The sequence below is a fragment of the Lucilia cuprina genome, chromosome 5 (genome assembly GCF_022045245.1).
Source record: "Lucilia cuprina isolate Lc7/37 chromosome 5, ASM2204524v1, whole genome shotgun sequence".
Taxonomy (NCBI): Eukaryota; Metazoa; Arthropoda; class Insecta; order Diptera; family Calliphoridae; genus Lucilia; species Lucilia cuprina.
In genome coordinates, this window is record NC_060953.1 from 2,898,638 (window position 1) to 2,921,317 (window position 22,680).

General features: G+C 29.2%; 4 protein-coding genes and 1 long non-coding RNA gene across 11 annotated transcripts in view; 2 read left to right on the top strand and 3 right to left on the bottom strand.

Moving 5' to 3' along the window:
* Positions 1 to 5,863, bottom strand: part of LOC111683590 (formin-like protein) — a 19,257-nt gene extending 13,394 nt beyond the window's left edge. Inside the window, exons 1-2 of one of the 7 annotated variants that reach the window (XM_046951473.1) lie at positions 5,742 to 5,863; positions 2,734 to 3,436 (exon numbers count right to left, since the gene is read on the bottom strand). In XM_046951473.1, coding sequence (XP_046807429.1) covers positions 2,734 to 3,015 — 282 coding nt within the window. In that variant the 5' untranslated portion in view covers positions 3,016 to 3,436; positions 5,742 to 5,863. Of the gene's footprint in view, positions 1 to 2,733; positions 3,869 to 5,741 lie in introns of those variants that run through there. The other 6 variants (XM_046951474.1, XM_046951476.1, XM_023445683.2 and 3 more) reach the window with 6 other exon arrangements.
* Positions 5,864 to 6,252: 389 nt separating this feature from the next.
* On the top strand, positions 6,253 to 6,972 carry LOC111683595 (protein kinase 4). The gene is made up of 2 exons (XM_023445689.2): positions 6,253 to 6,681; positions 6,745 to 6,972. The coding sequence occupies exons 1-2, from the start codon at positions 6,322 to 6,324 to the stop codon at positions 6,970 to 6,972; spliced, it is 588 nt and encodes a 195-aa protein (XP_023301457.2). The 5' UTR covers positions 6,253 to 6,321.
* Positions 6,973 to 7,022: 50 nt separating this feature from the next.
* On the bottom strand, positions 7,023 to 8,638 carry LOC111683594 (RNA exonuclease 4). Its single transcript, XM_023445687.2, has 2 exons — positions 7,766 to 8,638; positions 7,023 to 7,696 (listed from the first exon to the last, which is right to left on the bottom strand). The coding sequence occupies exons 1-2, from the start codon at positions 8,433 to 8,435 to the stop codon at positions 7,410 to 7,412; spliced, it is 957 nt and encodes a 318-aa protein (XP_023301455.2). The 5' UTR covers positions 8,436 to 8,638; the 3' UTR covers positions 7,023 to 7,409.
* Positions 8,639 to 10,678: 2,040 nt separating this feature from the next.
* On the bottom strand, positions 10,679 to 13,340 carry LOC111683592 (protein aurora borealis). Its single transcript, XM_023445685.2, has 2 exons — positions 12,792 to 13,340; positions 10,679 to 12,737 (listed from the first exon to the last, which is right to left on the bottom strand). Exons 1-2 carry the CDS (start codon positions 13,139 to 13,141, stop codon positions 11,075 to 11,077), a joined length of 2,013 nt encoding a protein of 670 aa, XP_023301453.2. The 5' UTR covers positions 13,142 to 13,340; the 3' UTR covers positions 10,679 to 11,074.
* A 1,246-nt stretch (positions 13,341 to 14,586) lies between these two features.
* LOC111683597 overlaps positions 14,587 to 22,680 on the top strand; it is a 34,710-nt gene continuing 26,616 nt past the window's right edge. The window contains exons 1-2 of the long non-coding RNA XR_006941116.1: positions 14,587 to 15,538; positions 17,009 to 17,052. This is a non-coding gene — a long non-coding RNA (uncharacterized LOC111683597). The remainder of the gene's footprint in view (positions 15,539 to 17,008; positions 17,053 to 22,680) is intronic.

The following is a 22,680-nucleotide window of genomic DNA, read 5'->3' on the forward strand; positions in this document are numbered from 1 at the left end:
TCTAGTTCTGTTCTAGTTCTGTTCTAGTTCTGTTCTAGTTCTGTTCTAGTTCTTTTCTAGTTTTGTTCTAGTTCTGTTCTAGTTCTGTTCTAGTTCTGTTCTAGTTCTTTTCTAGTTTTGTTCTAGTTCTGTTCTAGTTCTGTTCTAGTTCTGTTGTAGTTCTGTTCTAGTTATGTTCTAGTTCTGTTCTAGTTCTGTTCTAGTTCTGTTCTAGTTCTGTTCTAGTTCTGTTCTAGTTCTGTTCTAGTTCTGTTCTAGTTCTGTTCTAGTTCTGTTCTAGTTCTGTTCTAGTTCTGTTCTAGTTCTGTTCTAGTTCTGTTCTAGTTCTGTTCTAGTTCTGTTCTAGTTCTGTTCTAGTTCTGTTCTAGTTCTGTTCTAGTTCTGTTCTAGTTCTGTTCTAGTTCTGTTCTAGTTCTGTTCTAGTTCTGTTCTAGTTCTGTTCTAGTTTTGTTCTAGTTCTGTTCTAGTTCTGTTCTAGTTCTTCCCTCAATTTTGAGATTTTGCAATATTAAAAAACTTCTCTATATAAAAAGTTTATTTAAAAAAAGTTGCGTAAATTTTGATTGAAAGTCTAAGGTTTTTTGTGAGAACTTTTGCGGCAAAATATAAAAGTAAATCGAATTTAAATCAATTCAAGACATTTAGGAATTTAAATTGATTTTGTCTATGAAAACAAAAACGAACTTGACCACATAACTTATTTAATGATAGCAATTTTATGGTGTTGAAAAAAAATCTAAATATTTCACACAAGAATGTGGAATCAGTTGTTATATACACCTTTCAACGTCAACAGCAACTTAACATGCGGGGTTTGTTTTTTCCGAAAAATAAAATAAACAAATAATAAAATAATTATTTATGTTTTATAAACAACTAGAAGAACCAGAAAGTTGTGAACTAATTTTGGACTATGGTTGAGAATGATAATGATCTATTTAAGAAAAAAAAAGAGTTGGTAATAAATTAAAAATGAAATAATTGAACAAACATATTTTTTGTGACAAACTGTAGGAAAATATCTAGATAATTATTACAAAGTTTTTTTTTTCAATTATTCAAATGGAGCAACGTGAACGCTCCCATGGTGTCATGCATCAGATGAGCCAGTTCAGCATCAATACAGTTAAACACTTTTAGTTTTAGCCTCTACTCTTGTCTAGTCTACCTTAAACCAGTGAACAGTGGAAACAAATTATAGATTTAGGGTAATAGACACCGCTTTCTGTATGTAGAAATGAACGGTTTTGTTGCTGTTTGTTTATGGCAACAAATATTTTTAACGATATAATTGACATTCACTCTAATGTACTATAAAACTTTTATACTTTATTTGTCTATACAATTAGAGTTTGCATATATTTTGTTTTTGAAAAGGTGTAGCAAATAGTTTGGTGTACTTGAACCAAATGAGTATTTTTTTATAAATTTATTTTCAGAAACCCGTTTTTTGGAATGTTTTATGTTCTGATGGCAGTTAGTTAGACAGTCAACTCAGGCATTTACTAGAGGCAGTAATAAATGACTGGTATGCAAGAAGTGTTGCTTGTTTTTTTTTTGCACTTTATAATCAGACATTTGACATTTTGTATGGAGGAGTTGACATTTTAAAGTAAATTTCTTATGGCAAAACTTGTAATAGTAAATATTATGTTTAGATTATATAAACAGTTTGTTTTTTTCTAAATTACCATTAACATTTAGTTTTGTTAATAATTTAGCTTTTTATTACAAATTAAACTTAATTATATTCTAGCAATTTATGTTATTGTTGCAAGTTAAAGTTTGTATACAAAAAAAAACCTTTCATGCGTGTTCTCTACAGTGACTGGCTCCGCTTAGTTGTAATCACATCACAATTTTTTTTTACTTTTTGTTGATGGGAAATACTCATGATTTGTGTGGTACATTAAGCGCGAATAAATGTTTAAAAATACATTTATTAACAGCCTAACTACTACTACTACTACTGCTCCTATATGCATGAAAAATATTTCTCAACTTGCTGGTTTCGCACAACAGTCAGTGGGTGTTTTTGATTTTGAATTCAGTTTCAAAATTTGTTTATGATATCATACCCAGTAAGTTTTTCTTTTTATTCCTTACCAACACCTCCCTCTATTACCTCTAAAGTCCTACTGCTCTTTTGGCATACATTTAAAACTCGCCTTTAATTTGTTTGTTATTGTATTTTTTAAATCGTTTATTTGTTAGGAGAATTTCGTGCTGCTGCAAGTTAAATTTTTATTTACACCTTTTTTTATTATATTTATATAAATAAATATAATTAAAATTTAAATAAATCTAGGACAATATCTCAATGTTTTTGTTTTTAAACGTTTTATTCCTAATGGGATTTTAGGTGAGTATTTCAAGCTTAATGACTCATTCCATTATGATTATTTATAGACCTTTGTTTACAAATTTAAAAAAGGAGATAAACAGAAAGGAAAAACATAGAAAAGTTCTTTGATATATATTGAAACTAGAACTGAACTAGAACTGATCTAAAACTGAACTAGAACTGAACTAGAACTGAACTAGAACTGAAGTAGAACTGAACTAGAACTGAACTAGAACTGAACTAGAACTGAACTAGAACTGAACTAGAACTGAACTAGAACTGAACTAGAACTGAACTAGAACTGAACTAGAACTGAACTAGAACTGAACTAGAACTGAACTTCTACTTTAAAATAAATTTTATAACGAAATTATAAAATATTTACTTACCAAAACTTTTGTAAATCTACGATCTAATTCCTCAGCGGTAGGCATTGGCTGTTGACTCCTGCTCCTAACACTGGGCTGACGTACCGGATGATATTGAGAACTGCCACCAATGTCGTAACGTAAATCATTTTTATTGAAAAAACCACTGCCGTTACCACAATATCTATTGATTTGATGATGCTGCTGTTGATAGTTCGACGAGGAACTGCAGGCCACCACATTATGCTCGTCGACCAGATTCGTATCGGCCGATGTGATGGCACGTGACTTAACCGATCCCATATTCGTGGTGGAATGATGATTATGATGTTGATGGGAATAGTGGCGGCCGTCACCCGAACCTATGGTTCGTACAGCAGCAATCGATGACGAGCCAACGTCACCGCTGCTGCCACCACTGTTATCCACAAAATTTAATGTTTCGTTGAGTGATGATACCGCCTCCCACACTCTCGTCTGGACAGTGCGACAAATTGCTCGTGTTTTGGCCGGGCAACTTGACAGTTGCTCCTTGAATTCGTTGAATAGATCCAAAATTTATGTTTCCGTAAGGCAAAGGGGTCTTAATTTATACAAATTTATTGGCAGACAATGAATTTTTTCTGTATTTTCGTATTAATATGTATTGTATATATTAATATGTAGTTATTTTGGCAGTATTATTTTGTTTTTTATTTTCGTTTTCTTTCTTGTTTCGTTTTTTCTTTTGTAAAAAAAGACTTTAATTAATACAAATGTATTTATTTTTTTATATTTTAACTTTAACTTTGTATTATTACACAAATTTAATAAAAAATATTTAACACAACATGTTTAATCCGTGTTCAAAAGCATTTAAATTTGTACATTATTTATTCCTCTCTTTCTCGTTTTTTTCTTTTGATTCACCCAACTTACTCACTCACTCAGACACGATTAATCAAAATTTATTAAAGCCTGTATTCAATTTAACAAAAAAAAAGAATAGTTTCTTTCTATTTAAATAAAAATTGATTCATTCTTTTTATATAAAAAAACAGATGAATGGACGGACGTAGTGACAGACAGACAGAAACTTACAAATAATGGAGACATGACCAATCCCTATTGCGTTATACACAAATTCTCATAAAAACACAAACATATGTACATACATGCATACGCATACAACATACATTTGTAAACAAATTACAAAATTCTACTCCATGAGAGTAGAAAATTATGAATTGCACTCCCAAAATAGAATGACAACTATAAGGTAAATACAAAAATTAATGGGGAAATTATTAAGAGATTTTTGGGGTATTTAATATCTAGTATTTTGTTAAGTAAAAAGTTAAATAAATTTTAACAAAAATATATTTAAAAAAATGTATTTGTTTGTTTTTATTTCTTCAATATTAACGGTTTTTTATAAATAAAGTAAATAAATTCTTTTTTACTTTTTTGTTTTCCTTTAAAGAGAATAATTTTGTTTAAAAAAATTGGCAATCTTTATTATAGCCGGCGCTCACATCCATTTCTACATACATACACATGTATAGTTTTTTTTCAGCAAACTGCACTTCAGATTTTTTTCTACTTTTCCTTCTTCTTTGTATTTGAACAAAAGTAAACAAACAATGTTGTCAATCTTATTGAGAAAACAAAAGGGCAACTATTGCTTTTAGAGGGTAGTATAAGTCAAGAGAGCAAATTGGTTTAATTATAGCATAAAAATGGGGGGTTTTTGCTTTAACCTCGAAATTAATTTAAATTGTATAAAGTAGTGAATGAATAAGAATAATAATGAATAATTTTATAGAAAATAATCTTTGAAAGGTTTACGGGAATAAAAATAGAAAAGTTAAATACAAAAGTTTTTAGATTTTTATAAATTTTTTTTATAAAAAGAAAGAAATTAACTTTAACAATATTTAAAATAAATACAACACTTTTTAGAAATTTGTAGATTTAATTCTTGTTTAAAAAATTTGTTTCATTTTAAACATGTTTATAAATTTTTAAATATTTTAAAATTTAATTAAAACTTTCCGATAAATTAAGATTGAATTCAAGGATTAGGAAATAATAAATCATGTTAACGAAAAGAGTGTTTTAAAACATTATTTCTATACAAATAATAATTTTATAAAGTTTTGTCCTCAGAAAGCTAATATGTATTGATTTGCGCTTATTGAATTGTTTTATTTGTCAGACTATAGGGGTAAATTACAACTTCGATAAGATATTTATCATAGTTTAATAATACTATAGGTAAGAACCAATTCAGTTAGCATTATTATTACCCTTAAAAAGTTATGCGGGTGCCTAATTAAGAAAAATGTGTTAGTATTCCTTTAATAACGTTTTAAGTGTTAAAATTATTAAGGCAAATTAAAATTCATTATACAAATATCAGTTTGTTAAGCTAATCTTGTTACAAAAAGTTAACATTTTATAACTTTAGGTAAAATTTTGCATATATTCCTGGAAAAAAGTGTCCTTGTTTGTTTACAACAAGACTTAGGTAATAGATTTTCCTTAGTGTAGCTATAAAATTTTCTTTTGTATGTTAATTTTTGCATGTTTAGAAACATGTGTTTTTTAAATTATGGAAAAACCGAATTTGCAAATTTGTAATTCCCTTTTTAGCCTGGCAGAACGCTTAAATTTATTAATCCCTTTCAAGGCAAGTTGGCAACATTTTTTCTTTGCTTTTGTTGTTTTTTCAATTTCTGAGGTTTTTCTTTGCAGACATTTATATCTCTTCCCCCTCTTTAAAAAAAAAATTAATAAATTTTATGTCTGACTGCATTTTTTAAGTTTTAACAACAACAACTTTCTTTTTTTAGATAAATGCACAAATTTATAAATACTTTTTGTTTAAAAATGTGTAATTGATTTTAATACAAAGGTTTTGGATTGTTTATTTGTAATTTTTATAAAATTTTGTATGTATTTTCTTTTTGTGATGTGAATTTAATTATTTATTTTTAAGTAAAATTTTCTTTTTTTCTAAATATTGTATATTTATAAATATAGTTTACTTTTATATCTTTTGTTTTATTTAAAAATATGCAATTATTTTCTTTAATCCCGACAAACTGCACTCCCTCGTAATTAAAAAACCGTCTTAACACGTACAAAACTAATTTCCAACTAAATAAACTCAACACAGCTCAAAACAGAGTTCGAAGCCAATGAATAAAAAATACAACGGCGTTTCACAGTTAAATTGCCAACTACGAATTAATAAAAGAAAAGAAAGAACATAATAAAAAATTATTTATTTAAAAAATTTAAATATTTAAAATATATAGATTAATTTAGCTATTAATAATTAAGTATATTTAATTTAATTTTGAATATAATTTTATTAGTTTAACTAATTGTTTTTTTTTAATATAATTTTACTATTAATTTTTTTAAATACGGCAACATTTAAGTAACTTTTATGTATACATTTTAAAAATGTGGCAACTCTGTAAGAAAAAATATCCCTTTTCTTGCTACGAATGTCAAACACACAACAAACAGGTATAAAAATAGTTTGTCTTTTGTTGTGATACACACATTTTCAATTACAATTTCGTTTGGTAAACAAGTGCTGGTGAAAAATTAAAAAAAATGTCTACTCCCAGGAAAAATTTTAATTATAATTCACCTTACGCCAAGCCGCAACAGCAATATCCTTCACAATCGCAAGATTATATATCACTGGATATGGGTGGACCCACCAAAAACAACACAAATACTAGTGCAAGCGATTCTAACTTAAATGAAAAAACACCCGGGCATTACAATGGCAAATTCTATCAACAGCATAATTCCAATTATAAAGCCAATCGTAGACATCAATTTAACAATAATTACAATCAACACAACAACAGGCAACAACAATTTAATACACCACAACAACAGCATCATCACCAGCGTTTTCAGCCTAGACATTCGAATGAAAGGCAACATTTTCAACAAAAACACAATGTAAGTTTGCTTTTCTCACATAAAATAAAGCAATAAACTAATTAGGTTTATTTTCCTTTACAGCATCATCATAATCACGCCAAAGCAAATAATCAATCTATTGAAGCTTATTGTCATCCCTCTATGCTAGAGGATCCTTGGTTTGAATTAATGCAACGTTTGCGGTCTTTGGAAAAAAGTAAAATCACCGTCAAAGATATGACACCTCCCAAAGACTCTACACCGCCGCCCGACTCCCATTCCACAACAGAAAGTGATAATGATGAAGTAAACAGTGTCGCTAGTGATTAATTATTGATCTGTAACAGATCTTGTTTAGTTTAATAAAACTTCAAAAAAACTTCATTTCTGTAATAAGTATCAGCATGTAGTATATTTTTTTTTCCTTTTAACATTTTTTCGAAAAAAAATTATCCCGCGATAATTTTTTCAACCTTGTGTATATAAGTATCTTGTTTTTAGTTATTCTAATTACAATTTTTATATTAAAATAAAGAAATTTAATAAAAAAATTAAGCATAACATTTAAAAAATAAAAGAATTTTGAAAAAAATATACCTATAGAAAAACTTGATTTTCTTTTACAATAACAGAAAAAAATGTGCATAATTTTGAGAGAAAAAAAGAAAATCATAAGAAAAAACACTTCAACAACAGCGAGCATTATAGCTTAGCTTAATAACTAGGTGGGTTGAGGTTATGAGTAGAAACCAGTTGTAGGCACTTTGTTATTTGCCTCCTTTTTGATGTCTCTTAATATACATCTCCCAATCGCTGGCCAAACTATTGTAAATACTCATGGCAGCACGAGCATCTTCCACCGAATTATGTTCACCAGTTTGTATTTCCCTGCCCAGAATGGCCTGGGACAAACGTTTAAGACTGGGGGTACGACCATTGGCTACTAGACGACATAAAGGCTTATAGCGTGAGGTATCACGTATACAGCTATTAGGATGTTTTATATGTAAAACAGCCAAATCATTGCGTATGGCATGACCTATCAGGATTTTGCCTGAAAAACAGAATATTTATTGAAATTGTTATTTTTTTTTTTTTCATACAAAACAAACTTATCTCACACCTTGCAACATTTGTACCACCTCCTCTTGTACACTTTTAAAATCCTCAGCATTATCTATATCATGTGGCCTAATGCCCGAAACACTTGTACGATAATCAGTCACTTTCTCTTGTGGCTTAACGAACTTATCCAACAGCACCTCACCACGTTTATTGACAATAGACACTCTTGCCAGCATATCATCCTGACCATTGGGTCCTACACCCACCATTTCACAGTCCATGGATACATATTTCAGTTCAGCATTACGTCTTTTTTGTCTATATTTAGCTGATTTACTTAAATTAGTTGTTTCCGCACTTCCCTTATTGCCGGCAGCAACATTTTCTTGTTCATTATTGGTTTTAGGTTTGTTTGTTGCGGTAGTCTTAGCCACTGCTTCCCAATTTGATCCGGCCGCTTTGCGACTAGCTATGGGTGTAGTGGGTTTACGTGGTGCTACTTGTAATTGTTCCATGGAGGTGTTTAAGGGTTTCTTTTCCATTTTAGTATCTCCTCCAGCTCCGGCTACTAAAATTTCTTTAGGTTCACACTTTTCCGCTGGTCCACTGCCTTCAGAACGTTTTCTTCTATTTTTTCGTTTTCTGTTTTTACATGCCGTTTTTGTTTGTTCACCCTCTGGCTGCTGCTGTTGTTGTCTTTGCGTTTGCTGCTGCTGGCTTTGTGACATTTGTTAAGTCTACCTGCCCTTGGAATTTTGTTTATATTCACTTTTTATATTTTGCTATTGAATTCTTTTAAATATTTAACAAAATTTTAAGTTTTTTCACTTTTTTATGATAAAATTTTCATAGATTTTTAATAAAATTGTCTAATTTGCTCAGAAACGTGTCTTGAAATTGTTGACATTTTATTTTCTCTTTTCTTTTGTTTTTCTTTTTGTCGTTTGATTCTATAGTATTGCCATATTATGGGGTTAATGGCGTATTTAGTGGTATTTTTTTAAGGGTTGGGAAATTTTTGCATTATTTAAGGGATTTTTCTGTTTATTTTGAAAATCAAGGGTTTTTTAATATAAACTATTAAAAATATATTTTCCATTAAATTTATTTTATCTTTTAACATAAATATGCAATAAAGACTTTAAATTTTAGGATTTTTTTTTGTAGGAATTTTAAAATTAGTATTTTTTAAATCTGTTTAAACTTTTTCAAAAAATAATACTTTTTATCAGAAAATAGTATGTACTTTAGAACTTTTTGAAAAAGTTGTATTTAGTAAATATTACTTTTGTTATTTCTAATACTATTTCGTAAATTTAGGAACAGTTTTGATATTGCAGGCAATATTCCGTATTATAAACACATTAATTTGTATATTTTATATAAATTTTGACTTCTTGTAAAAATCCAATGTCCAAATTAGTACTTTTTTATTTCTACTACTATTTTATAATGAAAAATTAGTTATGATTTTGAAGTCACTGTTATATAATAAAAAAGTTTTATTAAATATTTCATGTAAATTATTACTTTTTGTTAAAACGTAGTATCTAATTATGTACTTTTTGAGCATTTTTTGTAAAACTTATTTTTTTTCTTTGAGTTTTAGTACTGATTAACTATAATCCATAGAAAAAGGTAATATGTTTGATATTTTTTTCAAAACGTAGTATTTCTACTACTATTTCAAAATGAAAAATTAGTTATGATTTTGAAGCCACTATTGCATAATAATGAAGTTGTATTAAATATTTTATGTAAATTATTACTTTTTATTAAAAAGTAGTATCTAATTAAGTACTTTTTGAAAATTTTTTGTAAAAATTATTATTTTCTTTAAGTTTTAGTTCTGATTAACTATAATCCATAGAAAAGGGTAATATTGTTCGACATTTTTTCAAAAAGTAGTATTTCTACTACTATTTCAAAACGAAAAATTAGTTATGATTTTAAAGTCACTATTACATAATAAAGAAGTTTTATTAAATATTTAATAAAAATTATTACTTTTTGTTAAAACGTAGTATCTAATTTAGTACTTTTTGAACATTTTTTTTATAAAAATTTTAATTTTCTTTAAGATAAAGTCTTGATAAACTATATTCCATAGAAAAAAGTTGTAAATTTCCTTGTTTTTTACAAAAAGTAGTATTTCTACTACTATTTTATTTTTGGTTAGGAAATTTTGAAAACGTTATAGTTTAATTAGAGGACAATAATTTTACTTAATTTTCAAATTAAAACTACTATTTGGGGGCGATTTATGTCATATTTACCTAAAATTTGAAAATATTTATTAAACGAATAAAAACTTTATTTTAAAATTAAAAACTTTATTTAATGAAAAATACATTGCCAATTTATAAAAATAAATTTAAACAAAATCATAACATAAACAATGATGACAAAAAATTAGGTTTAAACATGAAATTAAAGAATTTTTTAAATAAAAATTTAAGAATATTAAACAAATATATTTTAAAATTAAAATAAAATTTGAAAATTAAAAAAAATAATTATAAAAAAAGAAAATTTAAAATTTTAAACAGAATTTCAAAAAAAAAAAAAAATATATTACCAAATAAATTTGAAAATTTTGAAATTGTATAAACGTTTTACAAAAGTTTTAAAATCTATAAAATCCTAGAATTTTAGATAAAAAACTCTTAAAAAATTTTACTAAATTTTATATTTATTTAAATTTAGTAGATTTTATTAAAAAAAATATTGAATGACTTAAAATTTATTTATAATTAACGGTGGGTTTTTTCTTTAATTAGGAAATATTTTTTTGTATTTACTAGTCAGTTGTTAAAATTATTATAAAAAAAATTAAACTATAGCTTACTTTAAGGCCTTTTTAAATATTGCAAATAACGATTTTTTGACAAATACTTAAAAAAAAAGTTTTAAAACAAAAATGCTTAAAATTTACTTAAAAATATAAATTTAAAGAAATTTTAGGATTTAAACAAAAAAATTAAGGACTTTTTGCTTGAGGATTTAATAATTTTTCAAATTCGGACATATTTGTAAAAATTTTCTTATTAAAAGTTGTTCAAAACTTTCGTCATAACGAAAACTTACAAATTTAAAATTCAAACCCCTTAAATTGTTTCAAGTTTTCCAATAAATTTCCACTATTTCTTCCGGACCTAAAAAAATAACTTGATTTTTTCGCTATAACCAATAAATAACTAAAACTGTGTCCCTTAACTTAAAAATCCCTGATCTTGTACATTTTTTTTCAAGAAAATATCTAAAATTTCCTGAAATTTTTGTTCATAACCTCAAAAAAATTTCTTATTTGCTTTTAAAAATTTCCCTAAAATTTCAAAAATTCAAATAATAAGTTTGGCAGTAAACATCAGTCCATAAAATTAAAATTCTCCCTGGTTGAAGGCGTAGAACATACCATAATCTCCGGTAGAGGCTGCATTTCCATTTGCTGATTATCCGGCAGAGACTTAAGAGCCGCCTCACAAGATGACAAAGAACTTTGTGAAGACATTTCATTGAAACCACTATCGGTTCTATAGAAATTTAAAGTTTTCTTGGTGGGTGTTTTACTTATAGTCTCCTCGGTCTTTTGTTTACTATCGACAGCATTAAAACCGACAGAGGTGGTTGTGTTAACTAAGGGTTTTGTGGCCATAACAAATTGTTTTTTAGCTAAAATTTCCTTAATCTTCAATGACTGTGAGGTATCCAGCTCAGGTTCATCCTCATCTTGCAGCCAATTGGCTGAGAAAGATTGTGATAGATTTTTGCGACTTGCAGAACGTCTTTTGCCTCTAGGCGTGTCCGATTGCGAAGAACTACAATTGGAAGAGTGCGTGGAGAGTTGTGAGACCTGCATGTCATCCATATCCACGGTATTTTCCATTATATCCTCCGTGTCTTCCGCATGTGAAAAAATATCTGGCTCATTGTTCAATAGGTTTGTTTTAATTGAAAGTTTACTATTTCTTTCTATATTCGTGTTATTTGAAGACTTTGAACAATTAACCTTTAAACGACTGACCTTAATATTAAAACTATCGGCAGAGAATTCAGCTATATTATCCTGTTGTAAGCCGTTTAAGGGCGAAGAAGATCTTTCGGGTGTAAAACGTTGACTTTCATCTCCTTCCTGGGAGGTTGTGTTACAGGTTAAATCATTTTTAGAGATTTCACTTATTTGTGTACGATATTGAGATCTATTACTCTCGCCCGTAGGTTTTCTTCTAACTGGTGGATGTATGGGGGATAGCAGCTCGACTTCCTCAAATTCTTTGAGGAAATTGCCAAATCTAGATTTACGTTTTGTGGCACTTTCTGTCAAACACTCGGGAGACAAACTATCTGATGCTGATATAGGAGAAAGAGAGCCAAAAGAGCTTTTGTCTAAGGAGTCGGATAGTTTGCCCACTATGGCAGTATGTTGCAGGGAATGCAAGGATATAGGACTAGAATTGGATTGAGTACTAGAGTTGGCAAGTTTGGAACGTTGTTTTTGTTTGGGTGTAGCTTGGTTTTCACTTTCCAATACTACTATATTATGCATATCGAAAAGTTTACGCCTGAGAGAAGTATCCTTTACCTCGCTGCTGTTAGAAAGCCAAGAGCGTGAGGTGCTTGATTTCTTTAATTCTTTATCTGCACCTGCCAGTTGAGGCTGGAAATAAGGCTTCAGGGCTTCCTCCAAAGCAGGGGGTAAAATAGGCGGCAATGTCAGTTCGGTTTGGACAGCACAATCACGTATTCTGCGTCCCGGTTTGGATAAAGGTGTATTGCCATTGATTTCTGACAAAACTATGCGATGAGATCGTAGAGGACAGTCTATAGGGCTGGGTACTATTTGCTGTTCTTTAAAATAGGAACTAATAGCTGATTGGGCCTTGGCCTCAAGCTCGGGATTGGGTGAATCATGAAATTGAGTCTCATGAGGTTCTACATTTGCCGGTTTCAAACTGGACACCTCATCTATAGTCCATTCAAATTGGGTAGAACTCATTTGTGGTGTATTTGGTCTTTGGAACAAGGATGGACTAAAATGTTCCATAAATTAACAAATTTTCTATATAATTGCTATTGATACTTACCTGGCTATTAAAGGCAAATGTAATCTTTCCGCTAAGGCTGCCTCAAAAGGATTTTTCACTCTTTGATAACGTTTAGCCGGTGGCGTCTGTACCACCGCCATTGATATCGAATGCATAGAATTTGAATTATTTGCAGCCACCAAAGAACTGCAAGCTGCCACCGAATAACTTACACTTTGCGCTTTGGGGGTTCTAGGATTTATAGACTTTCTCAAACATTTGGAATTTTTTGGCGTCATTTTTAACTGGCAGGGAGAAATTGACATTTGTCGTTGTGTGTTCGCTTGATAGTTGATTATGAATTTATGTGTTTTCAATTTTTGCGGTGTTTCTTGCTCGTCCAACTCCATTTTTGTTCTTTAAGTGTTTTTTGTCTTGTATTTCTTAGGAAAATCTGTGTTTTCTTGTAAAGATTTTCTTTAAAAACAGATGCTATTTTCTTTTGGCCGTTTGGGCGCCTTGTGTGAAAAACACAACACAACAAACGTTCAATTCAAAAAATCAAATAAAAATCAACCCAGAAAGTTTGGTGCGCTTACAAGGTGAAGTCAATTGTACAAAAACAACAAAAGCAGATACATATGTCAAAAAATATATATGTTGCCACCGTGATTTTTTTAAATATATCTTAAAAAAATAAAATACCGCATGCTCCAAAAAAATATCTACTTAAAATAAATATGTATTATAAAATACATTTTACGAAAAATTATATTTGAATTAAAAAATATTCAATAAAAATAAATAAAATTTTAAATTATAGCTTATTAACAAATTACAAAGGTGTGGCAACTCTAAATGGTGTACTTTGACAGTTGTGTCTACCGCACTTTATGAGTGCATTCTGGTTGATGCTATTTTCTTTTGGTCGTTTGGACATCAGAGTCCTGTGCCGATAAATATTAAAGACGGCGTTGGCTGACACTAAAAATATAACAACGGCGCCTTTAAATCGTCTTTAAGCCCGATAAGTTCTTAAATACGTTTAATTTTTTTTACATTTTAAACGATTTTAAATAAGAATGGTATCAAAAAGATATAAAAGAGGGATTTGTAAGCAAATATTTTGTTTATAACCAAACAGAGCAGGAGCAAAATTTTGTGTGAGAAATTTTCTTTTTGACATATACAAAAGCTATTAGATAGTTTAACAGTGCACCTCTGTTTTAGTTTTGACAGGAACCTTTTCTAAAAAAAAATATCACTATAAACTTTTTTCTATAAAAATGAAGGTATTTCTAAATATAAGCGTTTTTTTAACATATGTTTGCTTGCTTTGCATTTGTTAATATTTTCAATATATTCTCAAATTGGCAACAATTGGTTATAGACTAAGCTAAGACACAAACCTTATTACTCAAATATGACAGCTGTTAAGGAAATTATTTGCCGAGTTTTACGGAGGCTCAGCTAAATTTTCAAAGCCCTTTTTTTAATGAACTGAGAATGCTACGTGAAGAAAGGGTATTTCAACAAAATCGTCCCGGTAGGAAATGTATGTGTTTGTGTGTCGATACGAGCTAATTTTGCTGAACTCAAATGAATTTTGTATTTATACAAAAGTATTTCTCCAAGTTAGGAAGGGTGAGTTGCGAACCCAGTTTGAAATATTTTAAAAAGTCCCTTACATGAAAAAAACTAAACTAGAATAAAAATAATTGTTAATATTAAAAAAATATAAAAATCCCCAAAATAAACTTGAAATCCCCAATTCGGAGACGAATCCCCACATCTGGCGACACTGTTTTCCACTTCCCCTTCATTAGCACAGCTTTAAACAAAATCATACAAATTTATTGTAGTCAGTTCTTGTTTAATTTTCGAGCCGAATTGTTGTGTGTCTGCGCTCGTGCGTTTATTGTTCCGTTCGTATAGTTTGTTATTATTGTAACACACTAAAAAAGCAGCAACAAAAACAAAATATTCACGTTTTTTTTTAATATTTCTTGTAAAGTGTGTGATGTGAGCAAGTGTGTGCAGCAATGTTTTGTTAATTTTTCGTGGCGGTAGCTAAATTATTAATAAATAATAATTACAAAAGGCAATTTAAGAAAATTTATACAAAAAAAAAGCAAAGAAAATAAATCATGCAAAATGCAAAAAGTGTTGTTTTTGTGTTGAAATGAAATAAAGTTTAAAACGAAATTTAAGAAGCAGAAAAAAAAGAAAGTACGAAAATGGTTAAGAGAAAATAAGTGAATGAATATGATCATTTCTTAGACAGCAACAACAATAACAACGACGACCAACATAAAAACAACAGCTGCAGAAACAACAACAACAGAGCAGCAGTAAAAACAAAAATAATATATAGAGAACAAAAACAAATGCAGGCAGCATAAATTGCAGTTGAAGTGTTGTTGCATTATACATTGAAGAAATAAAATTAAATAAATTAAAGTAAATTAATGAAAAAAATCTAAAAAGAAAATAATTTAGTGGAATTTTAGTGCTATAAATTAATTACAAATATTATTTATACAAAAAAGCACTTGTTGCTAAATTTGAAACAAAATAATACAAAAAAAAAAAAAAAAATCGACGAAAAAGTTAAATTTTTTTGTGTGCAACTAGAGTAATTGGTTGTTGTTTGTTGTAATGTGTTTGAAAAATTTGTCCGTTCGTTAATCAGTGAAGCGTTAATTAAAACCGAAATAAAACAAGTCTAGTTAAATCTTTAAATACAGGCGCAGCAGCAGGCGAAAGTTTTTTAACTTCTATTTTGTTCGTTCGTGTGTTTGTAAAATGTTTGTAAAACAAATTTAACTCTTTACGTGCTGCAGCAGCATTATTAACATATTGGTACTTAAACAGGGATGGAAGTTGTGTTATATATTAACTTTTATGTAATTTGTTTTGACAGGTTTTTTATACAGTGTTACACAAGTGTTGTGTTCCTTTCTATAGAAAAGAATGCGAATAAAATTTTGTTTAAAGAAAAAAGTGCTTATAGAAAACATTGCGTACAACAGTTACAGAAAAAGTGTGTATAACAGTATTTCTCGTATTAAAGTTTTCTTGAGGAAAAAAGTGCGTATAATAGTTTTTTAAATCGAACAGTTAACCGTATAACAGTTTATTTAAGAAAAATTCTTGTATGACAGTTTTTATGATGAAAATTTTCATCATAATTTTTCTCTTCAAATAATTATAAAGAAAATGTCTTGTATACAGTTTTATCCATTCAAAAATCTCGTGTATAACAGTTTTTTTATTGAAAAATTTCTGTATAACATTTTTTTAACTGAAAAATTTAGGTATAAAAGTTTATTTTAGAAAAATTCTTGTATGACAGTTTTTTATGATGAAAATTTTAATCATAATTTGTTTTTCTAAAGAAAATGTTTTGTATAACAGTTTTTATCGAATATTATTACACTTTTTTCTATATAAAACGTATAAAATTAAAAGTTATTTCAAATAGCTATTACTGGCGTAAAACTTTTCTGTATAACAGTTTTCTATATACAAACTTATTGTATAGCAGTTTTATTCATTGACGATCTTTATAACAGTTTCATTCAATGGAAAATATAAAAAATTCAGTATAACAGTTTTTTAAGGAACATTTTTGTATTAAGATAATTTTTAGTATTAAAGTTTTTCTATTTAAATTATTTCAGTATAACAGTTTTTTCTATATAGGTATTCCAGTATTACTGTTTTTATAAAGAAAAATTTCTTTATAATAGTTTTTCAGTAGCAAAGTTTTTCCAACAAATAAGTTTTGTATAACAGTTTTTTTTAATAATGAAAATGTTCGGTGTAATCGTTTTTTTATATAGCATTTATTGTATAACAGTTTTTTTCTATAGAAAAGCCTGTTTTTAGATTGCTTAGTAAAACAGTGTTTTTCCTAAAACCTTATTATTTCTCTAAACAGTAACAGTTTCCATCCCTGTTACACTAAAACAATTGTCAAATACTTTTTCCTACTTATAAAGAAAGGCAACAACAGCAAACAGTAACTTATAATAACAACAACAACAATTCTCATTATTATCATAATTATTACCGCCGACAACAACAAGAATTATAAAAAAAAAATATACAAATTTATTAAAAAAATATAAAAAAAGTTTATTTGACCAGTTGTTTTTCTTTTCATTAGATTTGTTTGTTGTTGTTTGTTGATTAGTTGCAGAGTGTTTGTTTGTGTTGTTTTGTTTTCAAAATTCATTTTAATTCATCTTAGTTGTTGTTGTTTTTTTCGCTAGTGTTGCTGTATTTATTCGTTTGCATACCATAAACATTTCCAAAGGTAAGTGTTTTTCTTTTCTTTTATTTTTCTTCTTTCTTTCATTAATTTAAGTTTTATGATACCTTTTTTTATTTTATACCTTTTTGTTGTTGTTGTTTTTTTACCTTTTTATGTGAGTTCATTTGTTTGTTTCGGTTCGTTTTTTTGCACTAAAAAACTACAAATTCCTTTTTAATGTTTTTTTATTTGTTGTTCATTTTTATATTTTGATAAGATTGCGGCGTTGCTATCAAGGTCTATTTATTTATTTTTTTTTCGTTCGCTTGTTTCATTTTATAAGTATTTTTTGACGTTTCTTATCGCTAACGGATCATTTAATTGCTAGACATACGCATTTATAGAGTTGCCCTTTAACTGTTGTTTTTCTAAGGGTTTTCCCCATAGCCAATCAAATGTTTGTGTTTTTTTGCGTTTAAATATTATTTTAACAGGAAATATAAGAAAATATAATTTTCTTATATTCATTTTATCAACAGTAACTTTAGACATGTACGTCAATATTTTCTCAACTTTATCTAGTTGGAGAATTATCAAAAGCAGAGATAGGTAAAGAGTTTTAATGTTTTTATTGACATTACCGGCATATTTGTCACCTTTCCGCTGCCTAATCTAAAGCATCTGATTGTCTGTGAAAAAAGTGTATTACACAAGAGAGTTGCACTTTTTCACTTTTGTTGCAATTTTTTTATTTTTTTCGGCTTCTTTCTTTTTCCGACTTTTCGACTTTTTTCGACTATTTTCGACTTTTTCCGACTATTTTCGACTTTAACCGATTTTTTCGACTTCTTTCGACTTTTTCGACTATTTCCGACTTTTTTCGACTTTTATTTACAAAGTCGACTTTTTTCATAGACGATAGTCGAGTTATCGACTTTTTTGAAACAAAATAGTCGACTTCGACTTTTTTCGACAAAAAGTCGAATGTTCGATTATTCGAAAGTCGATTTATAGAACCCTACTCTACACCGTTACAAAAAAAAAAAAAAAACGAGACACTTGAATGCTTCTTTCGACAGTTGGAAAGTGTGTTTAGTCCATTGGACATCGCACTGTATTTTCATGCCCCGAACATCAAGAGTTTTTGATTCCTTAACATATATACCACCCATAAATACAGATGGACTAACATTAACTGCCATACATTTATGTGTTAAAAAACAACATTGAGTCTTGCGAGCGTTAAAATCGACTCTGTTTACACGACCCCATTCAGAGATTTTTATCAAGTCGTGATTTAGCGATTCATTCATATTGCGTCTCATTGTCCCAATATCTAGAGGGCTTGGTCTATATTTGAATGAATAGGAATGGCAGATATTGCTGTTATCGGCAAAAGAGTAGATAGAGTTGAAAGTTTGACATAGAAGGTCATTTATGGAGATAAGAAATTGGGTAGGAGAAACCCTGAAACCCTGAATTAATCTTGAACTCGTTTGATAACATCCCATCTCGTATAGTGATAACACTGAGGAAGTTCAAAATAAATCGAGTGAAGTTATGCAATAAATTTTGATACAAGTGCACGATGCCACACTCTATCAAACGCCTTGGAAATATCTAGAGCCACCACTTGTCTTTCTCCGAAATGATGAATGGAATGACACCATTTCTCCGAAAGGAAGGCCAGAAGGTCTTCCGTAGAAAGAGAAAGACCAACAACACCAATTAAACTACTGAACTCAGCGATATCTACTTTCTTTGGTCTTTCTAATGATGCTTATGTGGAAATATTGCCCCTTTGCAGATCAGCAGCTTCATTTGGGGGATTTAGTTATACGATATAACATAAAATTATATAGAAACTTCTCTTTAAAAAAGTTAAATGTCAAATGAAATGTTTTAATGGAAATTGTTTGCTTGGTTCTTTAATTTGACCTCAATGAAGACTGTTGGTTGGGTAATGGTTCTTTACTCTTAAGGGGTGACTTTAACAAGGAATTAAAGAGAATTTCAAGTTCTCTTCTTCGAGAACGAAGCAATTAAAAGCACATTATCAGGATCAGTACCGAAGGAAGGATAGACTCAAGACTTTTTCATTATCTATTCAAACAGATCAGTTTTTGGCCAAAGATTGCCAAATTTTGAGGTTATTGAATAAATTTTTTTCAATTTATTTAAACTTTTTTATTCCAAATACACGTATGTATTTCTAATAACAATAACAACAACAACTAATGTATATTTCTTCAATGCCAATTTATTTAGAGTTCTTTTCTTTATAAAGAACATTATTATTTTGCTGCTGATGTTAATTTCTTTTTTGTGTGTCAGGCAATATGTTGGCGATGATGTTGATGATGTGAATAGTGTGAGCTCATGTTTTTGTTTAACTACGATGATAATAATGATGTTAATTGTTTTTGTTTTTATATTTGTTTTATTTTTGTTTCATTCGTTTCATTATTTCAGTATTACGAGTAGAATATTTTATCTTACCATTTTTGTTTTTGTTTGATTTCTTTTTTTGTATATGTTTCTCTCCTTTTAGCTTTTGAGAAAACCAGTTTTAATAGCTATTGTTATTGTACTTAAAAGGTAATAAACATTAAACCACAATGTACTGCTGTCAAACATGCTGCTAGACACAAACAGACAGACAAACTCTTACACACTCAAATACATACATATATACACATATTAATATTATTTTTATAAACATTAACTTGTGGAGCAGCAGCTCCAAGTTATCACCACAAACTTCCTTAGCAAAAATTGACATTGTTCTAACCACATAAAGAATATTTATTACTAACTGCATAAAAGCAACGGCTTGTATGTAGGGTTCTATAAATCGACTATCGAATAATCAAACAATCGACTTTTTGTCGAAAAAAGTCGAAAGTCGATTATTTTGTTCCAAAAAAGTCGATAACTCGACTATCGTCTATGAAAAAAGTCGAAAAGTCGACTTTGTAAATAAAAGTCGAAAGGTCGGAAAGAGTCGAAAAGTCAAAAAAAGTCGGAAAAAGTCGAAAGAAGTCGAAAAATTCGGAAAATGTCGAATATAGTCGGAAAAAGTCGGAAATAGAAAGAAGTCGAAAAAACTCAAAAAATTGCAACAAATAGAAAAAATGTAAATAATTTTTTTATTAATAATAATAAATAATAATAAGAATAATAATAAAGTCGAAAAAAGTCAAAAGTCGAATATAGTCGAAAAGTCGGAAAAAGTCGAAGAGTCGGAAAAAGTCGAAAGGTCGAAAAAAGTCGAAAACTCAAAAAGTCGACTATTTATAAAATATTAAAAAGTCGAAAAATCGACGTTTAATTAAATGAAAAAAGTCGAAAAATCGACTTTTAACTAAATACAAAAAGTCGAAAAGTCGACTTTTCATAAAATGCAAAAAGTCGAAAAGTCGACTTTTCATAAAATGCAAAAAGTCGAAAAGTCGACTTTTCGTTTCATCTATAGAACCCTACTTGATTGTACCAGTAAAAGTATAGGGAGAGATACTTAGTACCCATAAATACACCTCTGTTTAGGAGTAAATTATAAAAGAAAAATAATAAAAAACACAAAAACAAGTCCCAGCTCAAATAAATTAAGCGCATGCGTGCAGCTGAAAATAAAGTGTGAAATGTGTATGAGAATAGATGTATGTAGATGGAGTTACGTGAAGTTTTATTTTTAAAACGAGACTTTAAAAAAATGCGTGTTTCGTTTTCCTTTTACTGGCTGCAGCTCACATATGTTTGTGTTTACACATGATGTTAGATGTTCGGTTGGTTGGTTAGTTTGTTAACTGCCCGGCTGGCTGTTTTGTTGTCTTTAGTTTTTTTTTGACATTTATCCAAGGTGTAGCGTTTACACTAGTCTTGAAAATATTAGAATATCAAACGAATAATAGTTGAGTATTGGATATTTTTCTAACTAAAGGAAGTTAGTGTGAGTTTTAAATTTCATATTTTTGAATATCCGTTTCAAGTTTAAGCAGTCAATATCGTTTGATCATGTGATCTTTATGTTATTATATGATTTTAAATAGTTTTTGTCGTTTTATCCTAGGAAGTGTTGGGTGATTTCATTTGTTAAAAGTATAAAACTTTGGAATCCAACAAAATTCTTTGTTAATAAGATCGAGGAAAACAAGCACTTTGTCACTGAGTTGTACAAAGTTATAAAAAACCTTCGAAGATTCATTCTAAGATATTAAGATATCTCTTAAACTATTGGTGTAAAGAATTGTTGGAAAGCATCGTCTATAAAATTGGCATTTGAACTCTTTAAACTAGGTTAAAGGAAGTAACCTCTTGACCACTTTTAACAGGAAGTTGATGGATAATGTTTTCAATTATCAAAACTACATCCATCATGCCATGACAAATGGGATTTCTGAAATTGTTGAAACACATCATCTCTTCTATAGCATTGAAATTGAAGGATCAACTGTAACAATGAACTAATTCAGAAATTTAAGTTAAAGGATTGTTTGAAATTCAATGGCTTTGAACACGGAACAATAGCAAGCCTAAACATAATCTTTAAGATCTGAGTTTTCGTGCTCTTTTGACAGTGACTTGAAGGATCAAACATTCTGCAGTACTTCAGTAGATCCATCTTTGTAGCTTTCGAAAACGAAACAATGAAAACTTCTAATAGTTCATCTTAACAATTGAGGTAACCGCGGTACTTCAGATATGAAGTTGATAACTTTTCGTCGTACAGCTCTTAGATAGAACTCATCCCTTCAAACTCTGTAAAATACAAAACCCGAAACTGTAACAAGTTATTATTAAACCACATAAAATTGATGGATTGTACGACAGTTCTTCGATGGATCCTACACAGGCATTAAGTTGTTGGACTGAAAACCGTATAACTCTACGATGAATTAATTATTATCGAATTCTGAATATTACAAAACCCGAAACTGTTACAATTAATGGATTGTGTAACGTATAGTTTTTCTTTGGAGCCTTCACATTCAAAACCTAAAATGTCGTCAATAACTTCAGGCATTAAGTTCGGAACTTTAGGTATTAAATTGTTGTCAAACTCTGAATAATACAGAACACGAAACCGAACATTGATGGATCGCAATCATTTCAACAGTCCAAAGGAACAATGAAAACTCTAAGTGGAAACTGGCAACATGTGAGCTTTCCACCACTCTTCGATGGATGTAAAACTTCAATTGCCGAATAGGAATAATGCTCGGCCATTAGTTAGTCTGAAGAAATTTCCTTACAGAAAGAAAGTTCTTGGGAATAAGGAACTTTGGAAAACACTGAAACAATGTTCAATATTCTGTATTTCATCTTTCCACATAAGGTTAACCAACTTTGTTAAACCTTAAACTTCGTTCTCTCAATTTCCTCTACCCACCATTAACACCACTAATTGCTGTCGGTGTAAACGCATTTTTACAAGAATGTTTTCTTGGAAAACAACAAACCTACATGGAAATTGTCTATTTGAGTGTTTAGGAGGAACAACGGACAAAGTTGATTCTATTATTATTATTTTCCACAACATTGAGTTGTTGTTTATATTGTTTTCTTGTTCTAAGCAAACAGATGGTGGTTTGTTCAGTTGAAATTATTTTTGTTGTTGTTGTTGCTGTTGTTTTTTTGTTAACTTTACGTTGTGGATAGCAGTGTGCAAGAGGATGATGATGTTGATGATTG

Bases quoted from the DNA above. Each gene is read 5' to 3' on its own strand.
- LOC111683595 (XM_023445689.2), top strand. From the start codon at position 6,322: ATGTCTACTCCCAGGAAAAATTTTAATTATAATTCACCTTACGCCAAG. The intron at 6,682-6,744 runs GTAAGTTTGCTT...TTTCCTTTACAG, and splicing joins ATTTTCAACAAAAACACAAT to CATCATCATAATCACGCCAA.
- LOC111683594 (XM_023445687.2), bottom strand. From the start codon at position 8,435: ATGTCACAAAGCCAGCAGCAGCAAACGCAAAGACAACAACAGCAGCAG. The intron at 7,697-7,765 runs GTGTGAGATAAG...TCTGTTTTTCAG, and splicing joins GGTGGTACAAATGTTGCAAG to GCAAAATCCTGATAGGTCAT.
- LOC111683592 (XM_023445685.2), bottom strand. From the start codon at position 13,141: ATGGAGTTGGACGAGCAAGAAACACCGCAAAAATTGAAAACACATAAA. The intron at 12,738-12,791 runs GTAAGTATCAAT...GGAACATTTTAG, and splicing joins CATTTGCCTTTAATAGCCAG to TCCATCCTTGTTCCAAAGAC.